Source organism: Myripristis murdjan, chromosome 11, assembly GCF_902150065.1.
Source record: "Myripristis murdjan chromosome 11, fMyrMur1.1, whole genome shotgun sequence".
NCBI lineage: Eukaryota > Metazoa > Chordata > Actinopteri > Holocentriformes > Holocentridae > Myripristis > Myripristis murdjan.
Window position 1 is genome coordinate 2,626,766 of NC_043990.1, and position 23,081 is coordinate 2,649,846.

Consider the following 23,081-nt stretch of genomic DNA (forward strand, 5'->3'; position numbering starts at 1 on the left):
AAATGAAGAGGACAGTTCCAGTGAAGAAGCCCAATCAGAAACATTAAAAGCACAACAACATGGAGCAAAGTGAGCTGCACTGATGCCGACCCCCAAACCACTGCTGAATGATCCAAACAGCTTATCCCCCACACATCAACATCCATTCACTGAACACACAGGAAAACGTCACATACACATCAGTAACAATGTATGCTAAGGCTAATACCAATAGTGCAATAAAATGTCTGTTAAACAGATTACATGTTACATTAGTGTTGTGTCACTGTTCAGTGTGGTTATGGCTGTGGGATAAAAACTGTTCCAGAATCGTGTGGTGCATGTTTTGATGGATCTGTGTCTTCTGCCAGATGGCAAAAGTTCAAAAAGGTGGTGGGCAGGGTGGAAAGGGTCCTTGATTATGCTGTGTGACTTCTGTAAACAGTGTGAGGTGAAGATTAATAGTGCCATTCCTTTAAATTTATGTCATTGTTCAAACTAGCACTCATTCCTATATGCTGATGATATCATTTTTTATTTTTATAACTGTGAATAGTGAGAACAATGACAGCAAGTTTTCTCCAGTAATAAAAGCAGTAATAAAGCATATGAAAGATGCTTGGCCTAATCACTACTATGCCTGGGAAGCATTATTCTGAATTAAATGAAGCTTTCCTGAAGTTTGACACCTTCATTTACATTTGGAAATCTTACAGTATGTGTGCCAGCTGAACCTAAAATCCACTCCTCCATCCCCGTGCTTTAATATCAGTGTAGATCAGGACATAGGACACAACTTATTTGTTAAAAAGATTTTTTTTATTATTATTTTAACATATATAGAGTATCAGCATTACAGCAAGAAAAACCAATGGTTATTTCAAGATTTAATAGAGAAACAGCGAGAGAGAGAGAGAGAGAGAGAGAGAGAGAGAGAGAGAGAGAGAGAGAGAGAGAGACATGAGGCAGAGTGCAGAGTGAGAGCAGCTGCAGAGTGAAACCAGTAGCAGAAGTCCCAGTGAGTCAGGTCAGTTACTGGGGACACTGGTCTCTCCTCAGTGTCTCGGCCTGCGGAGACTGGGAGCCCTGGGTGGCCTCACAGGTGACAGAGCCCAGCTTCCTCCACTGGTCTGCAGTGAGCCTCAGGGTGCTGCTCCAGCTGTAGAGGCCGTCCTTCTCCAGCACCCCGGGGCTCCTGCTCTGCTCCCAGCTGCTGCTGCTGCTGCTGCTGCCGTCCACCTTCCAGGCCAGCCTCCAGTCTGAGGGGAAGCCCTTGTTGGCCAGGCACATGAGCGTGGCCCTCCCCTGCTGCAGCTCCTCTCTGGAGGGGGGCAGCACCGTCAGGGTGGGAGGGGCGTCACCTAGGAGACACCAATCAGCTTAGAGGGCGGGAAATAAGCAGCTGGCAGTCAGTCAGCGGGCGGTTGGACACCTTTACTGTGTGAGAGTCCATTTTCCCCTTTAAGGACTTTCTGTCAGATGGTTTTTATGCTCCAGCAGTCACTCATTCACACCCTGTTTCACTTCCCTTTAAGAAGCCTCTCATGCACATCAGCACAGAAAGAGTCCTCATATGAACAGAAATACATCAATATACATAACAGATAAAAATGAAAATTATTTGGCTACTCCATAAAAATTATCACTAATGCCATGTTTCTTAAACAAATTAGGGAATAGAAAAAAAACATGGAACTTCACAGTCTCAATAATTTACAGTTTTTGTCATTACAAATTGTGTTTTATTTAAAGTTAAAATGAATGCACACTAAAATAGTGGATGTTTTGAAGAAATCTGAACAAGAACATCTTTAACTGAGATAAACCTTTGTTGAGCATTTTCAGCCAAAAAGATTATAGAGCCACAAAATTCTGTTCAGCAAAACTGATTCCAGTCAACAAACACACAAAGTAATATATCAAATTATTTTCATCCCACATGTGAAAAAAATATGAGATGAAATTAAGAATGTGAAATTTGGCTACATTTTCAGATTTTAATCTTGATCCCCACTCTCTTCAAATTAGTTTTCATTCATCTTCACATGTCATGTAAAAATACTAAAATAAAATCAATTTGGTCAAACTGTCTGAAGGAACCAAAGCTTTGCATTCAACTTTTCTAACTTTCAAGCTGGTCAGTTGTAAACATTTTTCACAATTTATAATGAAAAGTCTAAAGAAGTACTGAGTCAAACTAAGTGGTTAAGGAGAAAAAGAGACAAGAAAAAACCGTGACTATAAGTGATGGAAGTTAACAAAATACATGTTAAAACCAACCACTAACACTCACACAGAAGAATAAAAGTAACCCAGCAGCAGTAACACATTACATGATATTTAATATTTGTGCAGAAACTTACTTCCAACATCCAGTCTGGTTCCTCCACCAAAAGTCCACCACAGTGATACAAACTCATTGAGCCGCCGTACAAAAACCTCTGACTGTAGAGAGACACGGCTCTCTCACTTTGTCAGAGAAAGCAACAACTACAAGCCCTCAAGATGCCACTTTAAAGAAATAATCTGGAATAAATGCCTTCTCTTCTGTTTCTAATGAATTTCATTTTAATAAAGTTGATTTCACTACTTAGAGATCACTGTTGGTTTAAAATCAGAACTTAACACAGAAAGTCAAGCATGGCAGTTTTTTTCATAAGGTTCAAATAATATGAAAAAATAAATATTTTTCTAATGGATTGGTAAGAACATGAAATAATTACACTTACTTCCAACATCCAGTCTGGTTCCTCCACCAAAAGTCAACCACAGTGATACAAACTCATTGAGCCGCCGTACAAAAACCTCTGACTGTAGAGAGACACGGCTCTCTCACTTTGTCAGAGAAAGCAACAACTACAAGCCCTCAAGATGCCACTTTAAAGAAATATTCTGGAATAAATGCTTTCTCTTTCCGTTCTAATGAACTTAATTGAAAATAACTTAAATTAACTCAATTAAAGAAATGTGATCAATCATTTGGATTCAGTTTTTCAATGTCTCCTCTGATTTCACTACTTAGAGATCACTGTTGGCTTAAAATCAGATATTAACACGGAAAATCAAGTACGGCAGTTTGTTTCATGAAGTGCAAATGATATGAAAAAATGAATATTTTTCTCATGGATTGGTAAGAACATGAAATAATTAAACTTACTTCCAAACTCCAGTCTGGTTCCACCACCAAAAGTGTACCACAGTGATACAAACTCATTGAGCCGCCGTACAAAAACCTCTGACTGTAGAGAGACACGGCTCTCTCACTTTGAAAACAACAAACTCTCCTCAGTCTCAGCGACCAAAACTGACCAGCTGATGGAACAATCAGCTAAACTATCAAACTGGACCAATTTTAAACCCTCATTAATTAGATTTTTGCAGAATCTTGTAAAACTTGTTAAGTGATATTCATGTCTCTCCAAGTCAATTAAACAGAAAAAAACATTTTGAAAACATCTTTAGAATCATCAGACTAAACTTCATTCATTCATTCATTCATTCATTCTTTTTTGGCCTCTTTTCCAGAGCCAGGTTGTCGTGGCAGCGAGCTGAGGAGGTCAGCCCAAATTACCTTTTCCAGGGCCACATCCAGCAGCTCCTCCTGGGGGATCCCAAGGTGTTTCCAGGCCAGCCGGGATACATAATCTCCTCCCAGCGTGTCCTGGGTCTTCCCTATGGCCTCTTCCCAGGTGGTCGTGCCCAGAACACCTCCACCGGGGGGCGACCAGGAGGCATCCTGACTAGATCCCTGAACCACCTCAGCCAGCTCCTTTCAATGTGGAGGGTCAGCGGCTCTACTCCGAGCTCCTCACACTATCCCTAAGGGTGCACCCGGCCACCCTGCAGAGCAAACTCATTTCTGCCACTGGTACCTGCGATCTCATTCTTTCGGTCACCACCCAGAGCTCGTGACCACAGGTGAGGGTTGGAACAAAGATCGACCAGTAAATCGAGAGCCTTGCCTTCTGACTCAGCTCCTTCTTCACCATGATGGTCCGGTACAGTGACTACAACTGCTGCTGCTGCCCCGATCTGCCTGTGGATCTCCCGCTCCATTCTCCCCTCAATTGTCAAACAAAACCCTGAGACTTTAACTCCTCCACTTGAGGACGCAACTCACTCCTCAATTAGAAAGGGCAAAACACCTTTTTCTGAAAGAGAACCATGGCCTTGGACTTAGAGCTGCTGATCCTCATCCTGACCACTTCACTCTTGGCTGCAAACTGCCTCAGTGCATGCTGGGAGGTCACAGGCTGATGAGGCCAGCAGGACCACATCATCTGCAAAGAGCAGGGACGAAATCCTGTGGTCACCAAAGTGACTGCGCCTTGAAATCCTGTCCAAAAAGATCACAAACAGTAGACAAGGAGCAGCCCTAAACTAAACTAAACTTGCTTAAACATAATTGTAGATTGTTAATATGGGAAACCTTACAGATATTGTTTGTCATTTCTCATGATGGTGAATTTGATCTTAATAACATTTTCAACACGGTGAATAAAGCCTAAATTGACAGAATATAACTGGATGAATGTGACATGAATATTGTGCTCATTCCAGGGTCTCATAGTCTCCTTAAGATCAGAGAGTTCTGCTGTGCCTGGAAAAATCCTCACGGACAGAGTGTTGTTCAGCTTCCTGACCTGAGGCTCAATGTGTGTGTGTGTGTGTGTGTGTGTGTGTGTGGCCCTGGGTCAAGGGAGGGCCCTCTAACCTGTAAATAATGTGCTGGGGGCTTTGGAGATCATGTCGTCCTGAGCAGGAACAAGCCACATGGTGGCGCTGGTTGGGAAGTCGACTCTCAGCAGGTTGGAGGTCGGCATGAAAAGGTCAAATATGAACAGAACTGGGTCCTGAGTCACGGAGCAGGGTCAGTGATTGAGCGAGCTAACTTGTAGCTTCAACCTGGTTTAACAGGGTCACGGACGAGGCTCACCTCAAGCCCAGCTGGGTCGCCATGGTAACTGATGTCACAGAACTAACCTGCTGCGGCTCGGTTTTTGTCCAGGCTTTCTGATCCAAACAGGTAAAGTCTCAGCCAATCAGCTGACCAATCAGCTGTTTGGAGAGATGCAGTGATCATTCCTACAGGATCCTAGTGAGGACAAAAATGCTGTTTTCAAATGGAGGCAACAGTTGACCTGCCATACGGTGTGTGATGTTCAGAGGGAGACGTGTGAACACACCAGCAGAATCACATTTGTCTTTAATGTAAACTGAAATACTTAATTATGCAATGTGTTTGAATTCTTCGAGTGTGATTGAACAGCAGCATTTCTGAATTAAAAAAAAAACAGCTGAAAAAAACCCCAAAAGAAAGTCCCCTTTGTAAATGTGAAAAAATGGGAAAAATCAGGAATGTCTTACACTTCAAATGATTACAAAAAATTAACAAAATCTGTTCTGAATTTGTGTCTTTCTAACAAAGTCCATTGTGTTTTAGTGTCTCTGCAGCTGTTGAGTCAGATCAGTTCCTCTCCAGTTGAGGGAGGTTTTTGTACGACATTGTTTCACTGTGTGAACGGTGTGCTGCTATACTGCTGACAGTAGTAAACTCCTGAATCTTCAGCCTGGACTCCACTGATGGTCAGAGTGAAGTCAGTCACAGATCCACTTCCACTAAAACGACTTGAAACTCCAGACTGAAGGGTTGTGGCACGATATATCAGGAGTTTAGGAGCTTCTCCAGGTTTCTGAAGGTACCAGGCGAGATAGCTACTAACACTTGTACTGGCTTTACATCTGATAGAGACAGTCTGTCCTGGACTAACAGACTGAGATCCAGGAGACTGAGTCAGAGTGATTTCTCCTGATGAATCTGGAAAATATCCAAAAGAACAGAAGGGTTATTGAGACAAATACAGCTTGGAGAAAGATGATGAATATGAAAACAGAAGAGGAGGATTTCTTTAACATGGAGAACAGATGGAAGAAGGTGAATGCTGCTGGTCTCAGTGTTTCTCCATCACAGCAGAAGATGATTGTGGTAAAGCTGGTTGCATCCTGAAGCCAAGTTTTCAGAAGAGAGTCTCACCCTGAACAAGGAGCCCCAGGGTGCCCAGCAGGAGAATCTGTGACATCATCATTGTGCTGCCGGCGTGTCAGTGGCTCTGAAAGGCCTGGACAGCCACTGATCAACACTGGCCTCTTAACGGGTGGAGAGCAGAGAGGCAGGACACATATGCAAACACACACAACTATTTGAATGATCCTCCAGGGAACAGCGGACCCCCAAAACCTTGCTGAGAAGATAGAGGTGACTGTGAATAACAAAGGTCTTTCAGATCTGAGCTGGAAACTGCTGAAGACAAGTGACTCATGACGAGGATAATGTGTTGAGAAACACCATGGTGAGAAGCTGGAATAGTGACTCCAATGCTGAAGGAACGGCTGGAAAAGCAGCTTGATTTAGGACGTGGAGGATTTGCCGTCAGTGTGAATGGAACCAGGGGCAGGTAGCTAGGTGAGCGCTTTCTGAGCTGAAGAGCAGATCAGAAAGAGCAGGAATCTCAGATCTTTAAAGGGAGAGGCAGTTTGCCAGGCTTTCAAATGGACTGAGAGACGGATACATCTGATGAATAAACATGAGGTCAGTAGGTTTGATTGGTCTCTGTCCATTTCAGTGAGAAGACCAGAACATTGTGAGGAGAACAACAGGTGGAATATGCAGGGGGAAGCAGACAGGTTGAACTCTATGGTTGAGGCTCTGAATATGGAAGATGTGAGAAAAGTGAAGGAGGCCAGCAGAAACTTGGCCTGAGTGTGTGGACGTTATGTGGGTGGTTTCAACCTCAGGGAATAATGTTGATAGAAATGGAGAGAAGAAGCAGTGTTGAGAGAAAGATGATGGGAAGGCAAAACGGACTCCTGATGTTGGAGGCCTCTATAGAGCAGAGACATTTTGGGCCGTCTGGATGAGGCTTGGAGCAGCAGTCAGCTGCTTGGAGAAGAAGCTGATTCTCCTGAAGCATCAGGCTTTAAGGAGTTTCTTTCAGATGGTTTTTATGCTCCAGCAGTCACTCACTCACACACTGTTTCACTTCCCTTTAAGAAGCCTCTCACGCACATCAGCACACTAACATGGTATGAGCTGACAACCTTTACATCACACTGGAAATAAAAGGAGAAAATATTTAAAGATATTTAAAAACTTTCTTTTCTACATCAGTTAATACATAGTACTTTTTTCAAAAAGTGGGGCAAAAATAGAGGAAAATCAGATTTTTAACACATTTTAAAGTACTTTTTTAATTTGTTGAAAGAAAAGTCAAAGTAAATGTACATTAATATGTGTTTGTTCTGCAGAAATCTGGAAAAAGAAGCTGTCAGATATTAAATTAATTTACACATTTAGAAACATCCTGATGAGAGTAATGTGTGTCCCTGTTGGAGTGGGTCAGAGCATTTCCATAGAGAGCCACTTTGCATCAGCAGCACCATGCTCCAGTGCTCTGGGAGAGTTTATAGTCCTGAGAGTTGAAGACTGGATGACTGACAGCTGTCCTTCATGACAACAGAAGCCCCAGAAATCCTCCTCATCAAAACATGATTTTGAGCTCCATCCTCATTTGGACTCTCCTCTGCTGCTGCTTGACAGGTAAAGTCCAGAGAATCAAAGTCCTCTCCTCTATGAAGATCCGTCCCTCTGAAATGAAGCAGAGAAAAGCATGACGCTGCTTTCTGTTTTTGTCTGTGTGTCCTCAGAGTCCAGAGGCCAGGTCACAGTGACTCAGCCTGGAGCAGTGAGGGCTGCTCTGGGAGCCTCCGCCACCATCACATGTAAAACCAGCCCGGCTGTTCGAGTGTGGAACAGCTACCACCTTTTAGCCTGGTACCAACAGAGAGATGGAGAAGCTCCTAAACTCCTCATTTACTATGCTAATACTCGTCAATCAGGGATTCCAGATCGTTTTACAGGCAGTGGATCAGGGAGTGACTTCACTCTGACCATCAGTGGAGTCCAGGCTGAAGATGCAGCAGTTTACTACTGTCAGAGTCAACATTATATCAACAGTCAGTATCTGTTCACACAGTGAAAAAGCATTGTACAAAAACCTCCCTCAGTCAGACTGAACAGAAACTGAAGTGACTGCTGCAGCTGGAAGCTACTGCAGGGACTGATACAGTTCACTGAGGACACACACACACACACACACAAAGAAAACACACACTGTATCATCTTGTTGATAGTGTCAGTGTCAGTTTTCCCTCTGAGCTTCAAACAGCCACCTCCCACCTCAACAAGCTGAATGTTCCCCCAAATGAAGAGGACAGTTCCAGTGAAGAAGCCTAATCAGAAACATTAAAAGCACAACAACATGGAGCAAAGTGAGCTGCCCTGATTCCGACCCCCAAACCACTGCTGAATGACAGCTCGAAGTCTCTGAAAGTCCATTTTCATGTCATAGTGGAATGAATGGAAACCAATGGCTGTAATAAAAGTGAGGAAAAATGGTATGTGAGTTCTTAAATACCACTGCTTGTTTTGGGAAAAGATCAGCAGAAACATTTTGTAGATTTGACCCTGAACATTCAGAGTCACTGGGATGGTCCTTTAAGGCCTCATGTCTACTTATGAGAAGATGTGAGCTCAACTGGCCAACTGTAATTGGCTGATCTGTGATTTCAGGCAGGTGATGTCACCACCTGTTGTGCTCTGCAGCAGATGACATCACCTGGAACCAGCCAATAGCATGTTACCGATTCAGTGTCCTGATGTCCGCCAGCAGATGTCAGGCCTCACACACATTTGGGTTTGGGGTTTGGGGACTTTAAGATTGATTTATTTTTTCTTTCCCTCATTTTTATCCACATTCTGCTCAAGTTAGTTTTCACTGAGCTCAGAATTTCAGGTTAAAAAGTGAAATGTACCAATCAGTATAGTATAACACAGCAAAGGAAGTAATGCTGTTTTCACTCTTTACTGACATGTAAGTTGTTGACTTTTCTCAGTTTGTCCACAATGTGTAAAGAAAAGTGCAATAAAGCAGCTGAGTCAGACATCATGGTGAAAGGAGGAAACAGGATTTAATGAATCATATCATATTTAACAAGTATGCAGAAACATTTTTCCAACAATCAGTTTTGTTTCTCCACTAAAAGTCCAGAGAGCGACTGATTCATTGAAAACCTCATGGTTGTCTTGATGACACGGCTCTCTCACTGTGAAAGGATTGACCTGACTGAAATTCATTTTACTTTTTGAAACCTAGCTGATATAATAAAGTTAAAAATCTATCAAACTGTGCCACAATAAAACAAAACAAAGGACATTCTTGGATTAAACATGTCAAGCCAAATGTAGATAGAAACTGTCTTTATTAAAATATCAGTAAAGAGTCAATGGAGAGTAATGTGTGTCCCTGTTGCAGTGGGTCAGAGCATTTCCATAGAGAGCCACTTTGCATCAGCAGCACCATGCTCCAGTGCTCTGGGAGAGTTTATAGTCCTGAGAGTTGAAGACTGGATGACTGACAGCTGTCCTTCATGACAACAGAAGCCCCAGAAATCCTCCTCATCCAAACATGACTTTGAGCTCCATCCTCATCTGGACTCTCCTCTGCTTCACTCAGGGTGAGGAAAATCATTTTTCTGTGATGTGAAAATCATTTGGAGTGCAGCTGAGTTTCAGCTCAACATTTCATGTCCAGTGTTTCTTCTCTCTCTTCAGGGTCTTTTGGACAAAATGTTGTCGTGACTCAGCCAGCAGCCAAATCAGTCCAGATTGGTCAAACTGTCTCTATTGACTGTAAGGCCAATCCAAATGTTTATCACTACTCTGGCTCACAGTATTACCTGGCTTGGTACCAACAGAAACCTGGAGAAGCTCCTAAACTACTGATCAAACGAACATCAGAGAGATTATCAGGAATTTCCCCCAGATTCACTGGAAGTGGAGGAGGGAATGGAGTCGACTTCACTCTGATTATCAGTGGAGTCCAGGCTGAAGATGCAGCAGTTTACTACTGTCAGAGTCTCCACAGTGGTAATGTGTTCACACAGTGAAAAAGAGTCGTACAAAAACCTCCCTCAGTCAGACTGAACAGAAACTGAAGAGACTGCTGCAGCTGGAAGCTACTGCAGGGACTGATACAGTTCACTGAGGACACACACACACACACACACACATGGTTGATGAGAACATATCATCTTGTTGATAGTGTCAGTGTCAGTTTTCCCTCTGAGCTTCACACAGCCACCTCCCACCTCAACAAGCTGAAAGTTCCCCCAAATGAAGAGGACAGTTCCAGTGAAGAAGCCCAATCAGAAACATTAAAAGCACAACAACATGGAGCAAAGTGAGCTGCCCTGATGCCGACCCAATTGTTGACATTTTAGTTTACGTCAGTGCTTGAGCCCTGTGTAGAAGAGACGTGCATATTTTAGTTTCTCATGGGTCAGAACCAGAGATCAAAGTCATGTTATATTCCTTTATGCTGATGATATCTTCCTGTTTTTTTTCATCCTGAAATTCATTTCCCCAGTTTTCCAGTTGCAAAATAAAGATCTTAGCATATTTTCTGAAGACACAACAACCTGAAGTAAACCAGAAGTCTTTCGAGTGGGAGACTTTTAGTGACAAATAATCACTGTGCACGTTTGAACAACACAACTTATCAGGATATAAAAGTGATTTTTACAAATAAAAAAGCATACTTTAAATAGTGAGAGATATCAAAATAATGATAATACATGAATCATAATAACTTTGAGTTTTTATTCTTTAAACTAGAGAACACTGATTTGCATTACCCAAAAGGTAAATTAAATTGAAAACAAATAATTCTTGAAACATTTTTAGAATCATCAAAATAAATATATCATAAACATGAAACATGGAATATGAAGTTAGTCACATTATCATGAGGTTATTAAAATTGATCCATTGATGAATGTCCTGATGAGAGTAATGTGTGTCCCTGTTGGAGTGGGTCAGAGCATTTCCATAGAGAGCCACTTTGCATCAGCAGCACCATGCTCCAGTGCTCTGGGAGACTTTATAGTCCTGAGAGTTGAAGACTGGATGACTGACAGCTGTCCTTCATGACAACAGAAGCCCCAGAAATCCTCCTCATCCAAACATGACTTTGAGCTCCATCCTCGTCTGGACTCTCCTCTGCTTCACTCAGGGTGAGGAAAATCATTTTTCTGTGATGTGAAAATCATTTGGAGTGCAGCTGAGTTTCACCTCAACATTTCATGTCCAGTGTTTCTTCTCTCTCTTCAGGGTCTTTTGGACAAAATATTGTCGTGACTCAGCCAGCAGCCAAATCAGTCCAGATTGGTCAAACTGTCTCCATTGACTGTAAGGCCAATCCAACAGTTCATCAGTACTCTGGCTCACAGTATTTCCTGGCTTGGTACCAACAGAAACCTGGAGAAGCTCCTAAACTACTGATCTACAGAACATCAGATAGGTTTTCAGGAATTTCCACCAGATTCACTGGAAGTGGAAGTGGGAATGGAGTCGACTTCACTCTGACCATCAGTGGAGTCCAGGCTGAAGATGCAGCAGTTTACTACTGTAAGAGTTACCATTATATCAACAGTCAGCATATGTTCACACAGTGAAAAAGCATCGTACAAAAACCTCCCTCAGTCAGACTGAACAGAAACTGAAGTGACTGCTGCAGCTGGAAGCTACTGCAGGGACTGATACAGTTCACTGAGGACACACACACACACACACACACACACACACACACACACGGTTGATGAGAACATATCATCTTGCTGATAGTGTCAGTGTCAGTTTTCCCTCTGAGCTTCAAACAGCCACCTCCCACCTCAACAAGCTGAAAGTTCCCCCAAATGAGGAGGACAGTTCCAGTGAAGAAGCCCAATCAGAAACATTAAAAGCACAACAACATGGAGCAAAGTGAGCTGCCCTGATGCCGACCCCCAAACCACTGCTGAATGATCCAAACAGCTTAGCCACACTGCTGCTGGAACATCTGGACTGTCAGGATACAAACAGATCAGGATGTTCATTCAGTCAGCTGGATCAGGAAGCCTCATTTAGACAGAGGAAAGGCAAGAGAGACAAGAGCCTGAACCTGAATCAACATGTTAGACTGTAAAGCCTGAACTATGAAAGAATTGGCAGAAAATTCCATTTTTTTAAATTGAACCCCTTATTCAGTCCTATAACAAAATGTAAAAAAAAAAAAAAAAAATTCAAAAAATATGTCTTTATATGATTTTTCTGTTGTATCATATATGATACATCAGGTATTAAACATAACACAATTGGTCACAGCAAGTTTTCTTTTTTTAACATAGCAGCAATATAACTCTTTATTTATATGCACTTTAACCAGTTTTTGTCTTTCTTTCAAACATTTCTCTCAAATATGTTATTTTCATCCGTTTTTTACTTCGCTTTGTGATACACAAGGAAGCAGTTTCTGTCCTTGTTCAGGCACAGGTGGACGCGGCATTTCCCACAGTAAATAGAAGAGAGGTGATTGCCTGTGCAAAGCTGGTTTTCCATGTTGGGAAGTGATCAATGTTATCCTTTCGCACATCAGGGGGCACGCGTGGAGCCCTCCTTTTCCGAGGTGGTGGGGTTGCCACACATCCTGGTGGGGATGTTGATGGGGGTAAAACAAATAAAATTCAGGGGCTAATAACATTGATTATTTTATTTTGGAACAATTCATATGTGGAAATGGCAAGAAAAATGGTCAATTTCAAAAGAAAAACAATAAAATTGTTATGGAGCAAATGTGCTCCCAAATGCTTACTTGCTATTTAAAACCTGTAGTATCAAATATGATACACGCATTTTCAACACAGTTTACTGCACACAAAAATGAAAAGTTTGGCTTAATCATAAGTTTATTCAAGTCATCTAACCCTTTTCTCAAAATATTAGTAAATATTAGTGTGACGTCACATGATGGTGGAGGGAAGCCTCGCGGCTCCTCTCCGTTTGTTTGATTGTTTGTTTTAAAGTTTAGACATTCTTAAGTCTAGAACTATTCAAACAGTCTTTTACCTTTTCTATCAGCCTAGCCTACGTTACTCTGTACAGGCGTTTAGTAACAAGTTTAGTAACAAGTTTTCGCCATGCCGCCGACCATCAAAGAGATCAAAGAGACTCTTGACTCTCTGGCAAATGATTTCGCGGCGTTCAGAACGGAGCAGCAAAAGATTCTCAGTTTGACAGAAGAAGTTAAGAAACTTCAACTTCAAATCACTGAGAAGAATGTTAAAATTGCGGCACTTGAGAGCCGGGTGGCTGAGCTTGAGAAGGAGGACACAGCTACACGTTTGGAGAAGCGGATAGAGGAACTCGAACAGTATTCCTATCAAACCCTGGAATTTTGCCGAGGCGGTGACGGGCCCACCAACGGAGGAGGGATTGTTGAACGAGCCCAGCCCGGCAGAGGACAACAGCATGGAGAGACAGGTGACTGACTACCTCCGATCCAAGGGGATAGCGGTGGACCGGAGTTGCATCGAGGCTTGTCACCCTCTCCCCCGGGGAAAGAAGACTGACATTCCCGCTGTGATATTGAGATTTACACATCGGAAACATAAAGTGGCGCTGTTGAAGCAGAGGAAATGTCTTAAAGGCACAAAGGTTTACCTGAACGATCACTTAACAAAAAAGAATGGAGATATTGCCAAGGCGGCTCGCTTTTTGTACAAGCAGAAGAAGATCAAGTCCACTTGGACGGCAAATTGCAAGGTATTCATAAAGCTAAATGGAACGCCGGAAGAATCCAAGGTGATTGTGATCAAGGACATCAAAGAACTCGACAAGTATCAGTGATGGATGATTATAAAACGGACAGTTACAAAGTAATGTTCCAGCGTGATTATAAAACTGACAGTCACAATGTAATGTTTCAGCGCATCGGACTGCATGGGAGAGTGACGGTGGATTGGGATTGCAATAATAAACCAACTGTGGATTGGAATGATAGAGCTGTGCAGTACGAAGGCCGGGAGGTCTGTCGGTCGCACATGAAAATGACTGTGAAATTGATTGTGGTCTGGAGAGATGATGGAACTGTTCAATGATGCCGCGGGACATCCGCGGAAATGACGCTGGACTGAAATGGCTGTAGGTTCTTCCGATTCACCCGAGCCTGCTGATCATAATATGTACGAATCTGTGAGTATTCTTGAGTTCAATTCAGCTGATAATATAGATCATAAACAGCATGAATTAGTAAATGACATACACTACTCACAAAAAGTTAGGGATATTTGGCTTACGGGTGAAATTTACGGAAAATGTAAAAAGTCCACGCTACAGTGATATTATATCATGAAAGTAGGGCATTTAAGTAGAAGTATACACTGGTGATTTCCTCATCTCAAACAATTTCTTGAAACAAAAGCCAACAACAGCGGTGGATATACCACAACAAAAAATGTCAATGTCTCAGTAACTTGTCATGTGCCCTTGAGCATCAATTACAGCTTGACAACGACGTCTCATGCTGTTCACAAGTCGAGTTATTGTCTGCTGAGGCATGGCATCCCACTCTTCTTGAAGGGCGGCCCTCAGGACATTGAGGTTCTGGGGTACAGAGCTCCGAGCCTCTACACGGCGACTCAGCTGATCCCATAGGTTTTCTATGGGATTCAGGTCTGGAGAAAGTGCAGGCCACTCCATTTGAGGTACCCCAGTCTCCAGCAGCCGTTCCCTAATGATGCAACCTCGATGAGCTGGAGCATTGTCGTCCATGAAGATGAAATTAGGCCTGTGTTGTTCATGCAGGGGTACAATGACTGGATTAATGATGTTATTCAGGTAGTATGGGCTTGTCACAAAGTGTAGAGCAGTTCACTGTACTGACCAGACACACCTGCCCACACAGTAACACCACCACCACCAAAGGCTCGTCTCGTGACAACAGTGGCTGATCCATAGCGCTCTCCTTGACGTCTCCAACATCATTGGCGGCCATCATTTCTGCTCAACATGAATCGGCTTTCATCAGAGAACAGCACTGAGGCCCACTGGTCCCTCGTCCAGCGTAAATGCTCCCTGGCTCATGCAAGACGATGACACCTGTGCCTGGTGGTGTGGTCAGGTACCCTTGCAGGTCGTCTAGCACGCAGACCATGCTGATGTAAACGGTTTCGAATGGTCTGATGTGACACTTGGGTGCCTCTCACCTCCCTTAAATGTGCCTGGAGTTGAGTGGCATTCATCATCCGGTTCCACAGGGCACTGTTCACAATGAAGCGGTCATCAGTGTGGGATGTGGCCAAAGGACGTCCACTTCTATGCCTTTCTGTGACTCTTCCAGTCTCTCTGTATCTCTGTTGCAACCTGCTGATGACACTCTGTGACACTCTAAGCTCAGTGGCCACTTCCGTCTGAGAACATCCTGTTTGAAGCCTCGCAATGGCGAGGTGCTGCTGATCAATTGTTAGGTGTCGTCTTGGTCTCATGATGTGAAAATGTGAACAGCATGATGAGGAGGACTGTTTAAATACCAATTCTAATTGAACCAGGAAATTTATTGGTCGATTCATGGATCAAACACCTGTTGTGAATTTTGCCGTTAAACTCCTTGTTAGAGAACAGCAACTTGTGCAAAAAGTACTGAAACACTGAACAGTTGGACATGTGCATTCAAAAGTTTACAGAAGGTCACATTAAGTTCACTTGTAAAGGTTATAATGCATTTTAGGTTCATCCTGAAATTTCACCCGAAAGCCGAATATCCCTAACTTTTTGTGAGTAGTGTAGATCCGGAGGTCCACTTTTCCCAGAACATTAATGTAAATTGTGAATATTACTCTGAAGACAAGTTTAATTCTAATGTGACTGGTGAGGAGTTCTCAGTTATACATTTCAACAGTAGAAGTCTCTACAGCAACTTCTCAAAAATCAAAGAATGCCTTCAACAACTCAATCATACGTTCTGTGTAATTGCAATTTCGGAGTCTTGGATGCGAAATGATAGAGAACTTCATGAAGGATTAGATGGCTATGACTTATTCTATCAAAACAGGGCACAAAAAAGAGGTGAGGGTGTTGCCTTGTTTGTGTTGTCTACTCTTAAATGTAAAGTTATTGCCAATATGACAACTGCCATTGACAATGTGATGGAGTGTATAACCATAGAAATCAATGTGGAGAGATCAAAGAACATATTAATTAGTTATATTTATAGAGCACCATCGACAGGTATTGACTTGTTTAACATGAAGATTTGTGAATTATTTGATAAACAGAAAGAAAAGGTGGTCTTGGTATGTGGTGACTTTAATATTGATTTAATTAAATCTGATGAGCTTTCAGCATCCAAGGAATTTGTTGAAGTTATGTTCAGTCTGTGTCTATACCCGTTAATTCTAAAACCTAGTAGAATAACAAAGGACAGTGCAACTTTGATTGACAATATCTTTACTAATGTAATTGAGGGTAGTGGATTATTGGTTACTGATGTAAGTGACCATCTGCCTGTCTTTGCTGTGTTAGAAATGAAAAATTTAAGAGTAAGTAAAAATAGGCACTTTAATTTGATTAGAAGGGAAACACCAGAGGCAATTTTGGCTCTGAAAGCTGAACTCCGGAATCACCACTGGCAGGAAGTGTATGTGGACAGCACCAATGAAGCATATGATGCGTTTCTGGATTCTTTCATGTTACGATATAACCATTACTGCCCATTAATAGTAAACAAACAAAATCCCAAAAAGAAACCATGGTTAACCAAGGATTTGGAACTGGCTTGTAGAAAGAAAAACAGGCTGTACAAGGACTTTTTAAAGTACCGTACTAAAGAAAAGGAGGAAAAGTATAAAATGTACAAAAACAAACTGACATCTATTATGCGACTACAAAAAAAAGCTTATTACAACCAATTGTTACAAAAGTATAAAAACGACACCAAGGCAACATGGAGAGTGCTCAATGAACTGATGAGGAAACAAAGTAAAAAAGATTTTCCTAATTACTTTGTTCGAAATGATAATTCAATCATTGAAAACATAGAAGACATTGTCAATGAGTTTAATGATTTTTTTGTTAATGTTGGCCCTAACCTTGCCAAAGAAATTATGCCTACTGTTGAAGATGACATTGATTCATCTCTTGCAGCAAATTGCAACTCAATGTTCCTTGGTGGGGTTAGTGAAAGTGATGTTCTAGAGGTGGTCATGAAGTTTAAGAACAAAAAGTCAACAGATGGAAACAATATTAGTATGTCAGTTGTTAAGGAAGTCATTGACTGTATTCTTGTGCCTTTCACGTATATATGCAACAAATCGTTTGAAACTGGTGTATTCCCAGAAAAAATGAAAACAGCAAAGGTAGTACCGATATACAAAAGCGGTGACAGTCATCTTATTTCAAATTATAGACCTATATCATTGCTCTCTCAATTCTCTAAAATACTAGAAAAAATATTCGTAAATAGATTGGATGGATTTATCGAAAAATACAAATTATTAAGTGATCATCAATATGGTTTTAGAACCCAACGCTCCACTTCCTTAGCAGTAATTGATTTTGTAGAGAATATAGCAACAGCCTTGGACAATAAACAGTTCAGCATTGGCGTATTTATTGATTTAAGAAAAGCATTTGACACTATAGACCACGTTCTCCTTGTGGAGAAATTACAACGTTATGGGATTAGAGGTGTAACCCTACAATGGATAAGAACCTACTTAGAAAAAAGGTTTCAGTATGTCAAAGTTAACAACACCGAGTCACACCTCAGACCAGTGACCTGTGGTGTTCCACAGGGTTCTGTGCTGGGGCCCAAGCTATTTATTCTCTACGTAAATGACATTTTTTCAGTATCAAACATTTTGAAATGCGTCACATTTGCTGACGATACGAATTTATATTGTTCAGGAGGTAAATTGAATGAATTACTATCGACAGTGGAAAGAGAATTGGCCGTGCTAAAAAAATGCTTCAATAGAAATAAGCTCTCCTTAAATGAAAACAAAACAAAATTTATGGTCTTTGGGAGTGGGGTGGCTGATTGTGAAATCAAACCTAAGTTAAATGAAATTGAAATTGAGCGAGTTTACGATATTAAATTCCTGGGGGTCACTATAGATCACAGACTGTCCTGGAAACCACACATTGAATTTATCCGTGGCAAATTAGCCAAATCTGTTGGTATTTTGTATAAAGCTGGGGACCTTCTAAATGAAAAAGCTCTCCATCTGTTGTACTTTTCACTCGTTATGCCCCACATGACATACTGTGTTGAGGCTTGGGGAAATGTTTACAAAACAAATCTAGATCCTATTGTTAAATTACAGAAGAGAGCAATCAGAATAATAAATAAAGCTGGTTATCGAGAAACAACAAATCCACTATTTGTCAAGTCCTGCCTCTTAAAATTCCCAGATATAGTGTATAGTAGAACCCTTGAAATTGTCTTCCGTGTAAGATTAAAAACTATGCCAGAATGTATCCTTAAATTATTTTCGCTGAGAAAATCCAACTATAATTTAAGAGGATCTTGTATTTATAATGTAGGTAAGGCTAGGACGAATATTAAAAGCAGAAGTGTTTCTATTCTGGGAGTTAAACTGTGGAATATCCTTAGCGATGACCTGAAACTATGTAGCTCCTTACAGAAATTTAAATGTAACTTAAAACGCAAGTTGCTGCTTCAATATTCTGTGTAGGGTTGGGACTCTTCCCAAATTCTGTGTAAATGCCTTTTTACCTTTCCTCTGTTTATTCCTTGCTTTGTTTTTTTATTTTTTTTTCTCTTTGCCATTATGTGTGTATTTAGTCTGGTTTGATAGGATAAAGGATAGGCTAAAATAAGCCTTTGGCTTCCGCCTCTTCCTATTTCGGCCTTTCATTTGTTAGGAATTATACAAGTATATTTATCTTATGGGATAGTCAAATTTCATTTAATGTGCTAGTATGCATTCTGTATTTTTGTTGCTACTTTTTGGCCGAAATAAACTTCAAACTTCAAACTTCAAAACTTCAAACTTCAAACTTCAAGATATACAAGGTAAACGTACAAGAACACCTTTCAAACAAAATTTGATTGTTGATGCTAGCACCACCTGCGCAACACGTGAAGGCAGGCAAGTTGGGTCAAACCATCTGAGACTCTCTGAGTACTTGAAGTGCCAATGGTATGATCCAGGGTAAACAGGGGAAGTGTCCAAACGTATACAACAGTATTTTGGTCAAGTATTGATTAAACTGAAAACGGAATGCATTAATTAATAACGTGTATCATATATGATACGAATGGTTTTATAGGGTTAAGGACAAGAAATGTACAAAAGTAAAGAGGCAAATGTTTTCTTTACAATTTAACTGTGTCTATAAAGTTATACACCCAGACACACACACACACACATAGAAGTTTCAAAACAGCTGAGGATGCATGCAGAATACTGAATCTCCACAGAACAAAAGAAATTCAAGTCTGATTATAATTTCAGTCATATGATGGGTGTTACTGATTGAAGAACAAAAGTTTATATTAATATTTGACAATATATTTATGACTAGAAACGTCTTGTAGTGGCATATTCATGATAGTGCAAAAGGCCAAATCATAAGAACTGACTTGAAAAGCCTTTGCTGTTCAAAATGTTAGCGGACACACTAAGAATATATATTTTGTGCTGTGTTGCATTTCACACAGAATGGGAAGATAAAAATGTTGCTCAGTGTGAGTTGCTGCTCAGTCGATTCACACTGGACCAGGTCTACTGACCGGCTCCCCTTGCAGCTTCTCTTTGCCAAAACTGAAACGGGTAAAACTGCTTTCATGCTCCACATCCATGGAATTATACTCTTTAATCAACAACCTGATATGTTTTGGTCATTTCAAATCACTGAGCAACCCACAGCCCCAATTTACAACAGCTGTCATGACTCAGCAGAATACCACACATGAATTTATCTGACATTTGAAAGAGCACTGTTTTCTGTAAGGATGAGGAAAATGGAGAAAACATTCAACTAAAATGAGACAATAAGAAAGAACGCATTGGAAAAGGAGAGGAACATCAAGATGCCTTCAAACTCACACAACAGGGGTTGAGGTGACAGTATTGAACCTGTGGGGGGCGCTAGTGGGTTTCCAACAGAATGTGGAACAAACAGTGAGCAGGGAAGTGTGCTGGTTCCACATGGACTGAAAAGCCAGTAATTCATCTGTTGTACAGACACTGAGTCAGAGCAGAAGAGGAGAATGTGCTGGAGGACTGTAGAAGGAAACCTGAGCATCAGAAAATAAAGCCAAGCCACTGAAATACAGACAAGCAGCAAGAACAAGGAGACTGCTGAGGAAAATAACAATATGGAAAGCAGATCAGAGCATTTTACTGACATGGTTTTAGAAATTAATAACACACTTTATTGAACAGCACTTTTCTACACTTAAATAAAACCTGATATTAACCACATATACATGAGGATTACTGAAATAGTCAAAAGCCCCCAGCACTATGTATGTGTGTGTGTGTGTGTGCGTATGGGTGGGTGTGTGGGTGTGTGTTCAGTAATAGTTTACATTATACTGGACATAAAGGAGGCACATTTTTGACAATATTCATAAATTCATCATTTGCATGAGTTAATATATTTAATTTAAAGAAGAGGAAGTAAAAAAAAAAAAAAGGTCAGTTTTTGGATGCATTTTAAAGTTGGCATTTTGTTTTGTTGAAACAATAATCAAAATAAATGTACACAGATATAATTAGCATTTTGTGGACATCCTGAAAAAGAAGGTATTTAGTAAAATAATATCAATGTAAAAGACGTCCTGATGAGAGTAATGTGTGTCCCTGTTGGAGTGGGTCAGAGCATTTCCATAGAGAGCCACTTTGCATCAGCAGCACCATGCTCCAGTGCTCTGGGAGAGTTTATAGTCCTGAGAGTTGAAGACTGGATGACTGACAGCTGTCCTTCATGACAACAGAAGCCCCAGAAATCCTCCTCATCCAAACATGACTTTGAGCTCCATCCTCATCTGGACTCTCCTCTGCTGCTGCTTGACAGGTAAAGTCCAGAGAATCAAAGTCCTCTCCTCTATGAAGATCCGTCCCTCTGAAATGAAGCGGAGAAAAGCATGACGCTGCTTTGTGTTTTTGTCTGTGTGTCCTCAGAGTCCAGAGGCCAGGTCACAGTGACTCAGCCTGGAGCAGTGAGCGCTGCTCTGGGAGCCTCCGTCACCATCACATGTAAAACCAGCCAGAACGTTTATGTTGGTACTGGCTTTGATGATGATTTTAATACTGTTAATGTAGACCTTCTATCTTGGTACCAACAGAAAGATGGAGAAACTCCTAAACTCCTCATTTACTGGGCTAATACTCGAGAATCAGGGATTTCAGATCGTTTTACAGGTAGTGGATCAGGGAGTGACTTCACTCTGACCATCAGTGGAGTCCAGGCTGAAGATGCAGCAGTTTACTACTGTCAGAGTCAACATGAAATCAACAGTCAAGCTGTGTTCACACAGTGAAAAAGCGTCGTACAAAAACCTCCCTCAGTCAGACTGAACAGAAACTGAAGTGACTGCTGCAGCTGGAAGCTACTGCAGGGACTGATACAGTTCACTGAGGACACACACACACACACACACACACACAGAAACACACACACACACACACACACAAACACACATAAACACAGAGGATTGGGTTGGCGGTAATTTAGAATTTTGTGAATTTTAGTGTCACTAACAGCCACCTCCCACCCCAAAAAGATGAAAGTTCCCCCAAATGCAGAGGACAGATGTGTCTGTGGTGTGATCTCTGACTGTCCTGACTGAAATCCTCCATTAAAAACAATGGTAGTCAGCTCTGAACTCCATGTGCCAACTGGCAAAAAGTTTTTGGACTCAGAGTCACTACACAGGACATCCAGAGGTGAAAGTGGGCCGACACAGTCCAGTACTTTGTACCACTAAAAGATTCAGTGCCCAAACAGTGGAAAGCAGCTGCCTGAGAAAAAGGAGGGCTGGGAATACAGGAAGTGCAGGGAGACAAACACAACCAACAGACACAAAAGGCAAACACAAAAACACAGTCAGAGGATGACTGGTGAACAAAAGAGAAACAGACAAAACTGATCCAAAACCAGGAGATGTGACACCCAGAGTCTTTTCACACATAGAAAAACTCTTTAGCTTTAATACTTTTAAATACCACGTATTATTCCTGCAAACAAATCAAACATCTTTAGATTTTGTCAACCCTAAGTGAGACTGTGTCATGTTAGTAAGATTTCAATGCATATTTTAGTGTAAACATAATGAACTTCCTAGTTACAATAACTCCACTTGCTCCCGGTGAAATTCAGAATTGACAAGAAAATCCTTCTATATACCTTCAAGGCCATCCATAACCTCGCCCCTCCCTATCTGTGAGACCTCCTCTACATTGCCTCATCCTCCCGTTCCCTCAGATCCTCCTCCTCCATCCACCTCACTGTGCCCTCCGCCCGCCTCAGCATCATGGTGAGCAGAGCCTTCAGCCGCTCTGCTCCCAAACTCTGGAACTCACTCCCTCCGGACATCCGTATCATCGACTCTCTTCCTCTGTTCAAATCTAGACTCAAAACTCATCTGTTTAAAACTGCATACTCTCTGTTATTGCACTGTTTCCATTTTATTTCATACAGTTTTGTTTGCCTGTGTTTTTCTGTTTGTTTCATTTTTTGTAAAGTGTTTTTGAAAGGCGCTTATAAATAAAATGTATTATTATTATTATTAGTATTATTATTATTATTATTATTATTATTATATTCTCTCACCATCTTAGTTGATCATACCTGATTTAAACTACTTTAACTATTTTAGATTATCTTGTCATGTCATAGAAATTATGTTTTGTTTTGTTAAGTTTTATGTCATGTCTTGTCTCGTGACTTCCTGTTTTATTTTGATATCCCACTCTCCTCTTGTGTCAGGTCACTTGCCCTTCCCCTTGTGTGTTTCCCTCTAGTCTGATTGTCTGCCACGCCCTGATTGTTTCCACCTGTTCCCCATTACCTTGTGTGTGTATATATAGTCCGTGTTTCCCTTTGTCCTGGGCGAGTTCGTCCTGCTTCGTCTTGTTTGGTCCTGCTTCGTCTTGTTTGGTCCTGCTTCGTCACGTCACGTCCATGATCCTTGTCACGT

At 41.3% G+C, this 23,081-nt stretch overlaps 3 gene segments (V, D, J or C); 2 read left to right on the forward strand and 1 right to left on the reverse strand.

Moving 5' to 3' along the window:
- Positions 1-934: 934 nt before the first annotated feature.
- Positions 935-6,065, reverse strand: LOC115367537 (Ig kappa chain V-III region MOPC 321-like). The segment is given in 4 exon segments: positions 935-1,340; positions 2,709-2,742; positions 5,499-5,797; positions 6,014-6,065. Coding segments are annotated over 4 exon segments (714 nt in total).
- A 1,459-nt stretch (positions 6,066-7,524) lies between these two features.
- Positions 7,525-8,015, forward strand: LOC115367918 (Ig kappa chain V region 3381-like). The segment is given in 2 exon segments: positions 7,525-7,576; positions 7,684-8,015. Coding segments are annotated over 2 exon segments (384 nt in total).
- Positions 8,016-20,904: 12,889 nt separating this feature from the next.
- On the forward strand, positions 20,905-22,513 carry LOC115367919 (immunoglobulin kappa variable 4-1-like). The segment is given in 3 exon segments: positions 20,905-20,956; positions 21,064-21,404; positions 22,367-22,513. Coding segments are annotated over 3 exon segments (540 nt in total).
- Positions 22,514-23,081: the final 568 nt, after the last annotated feature.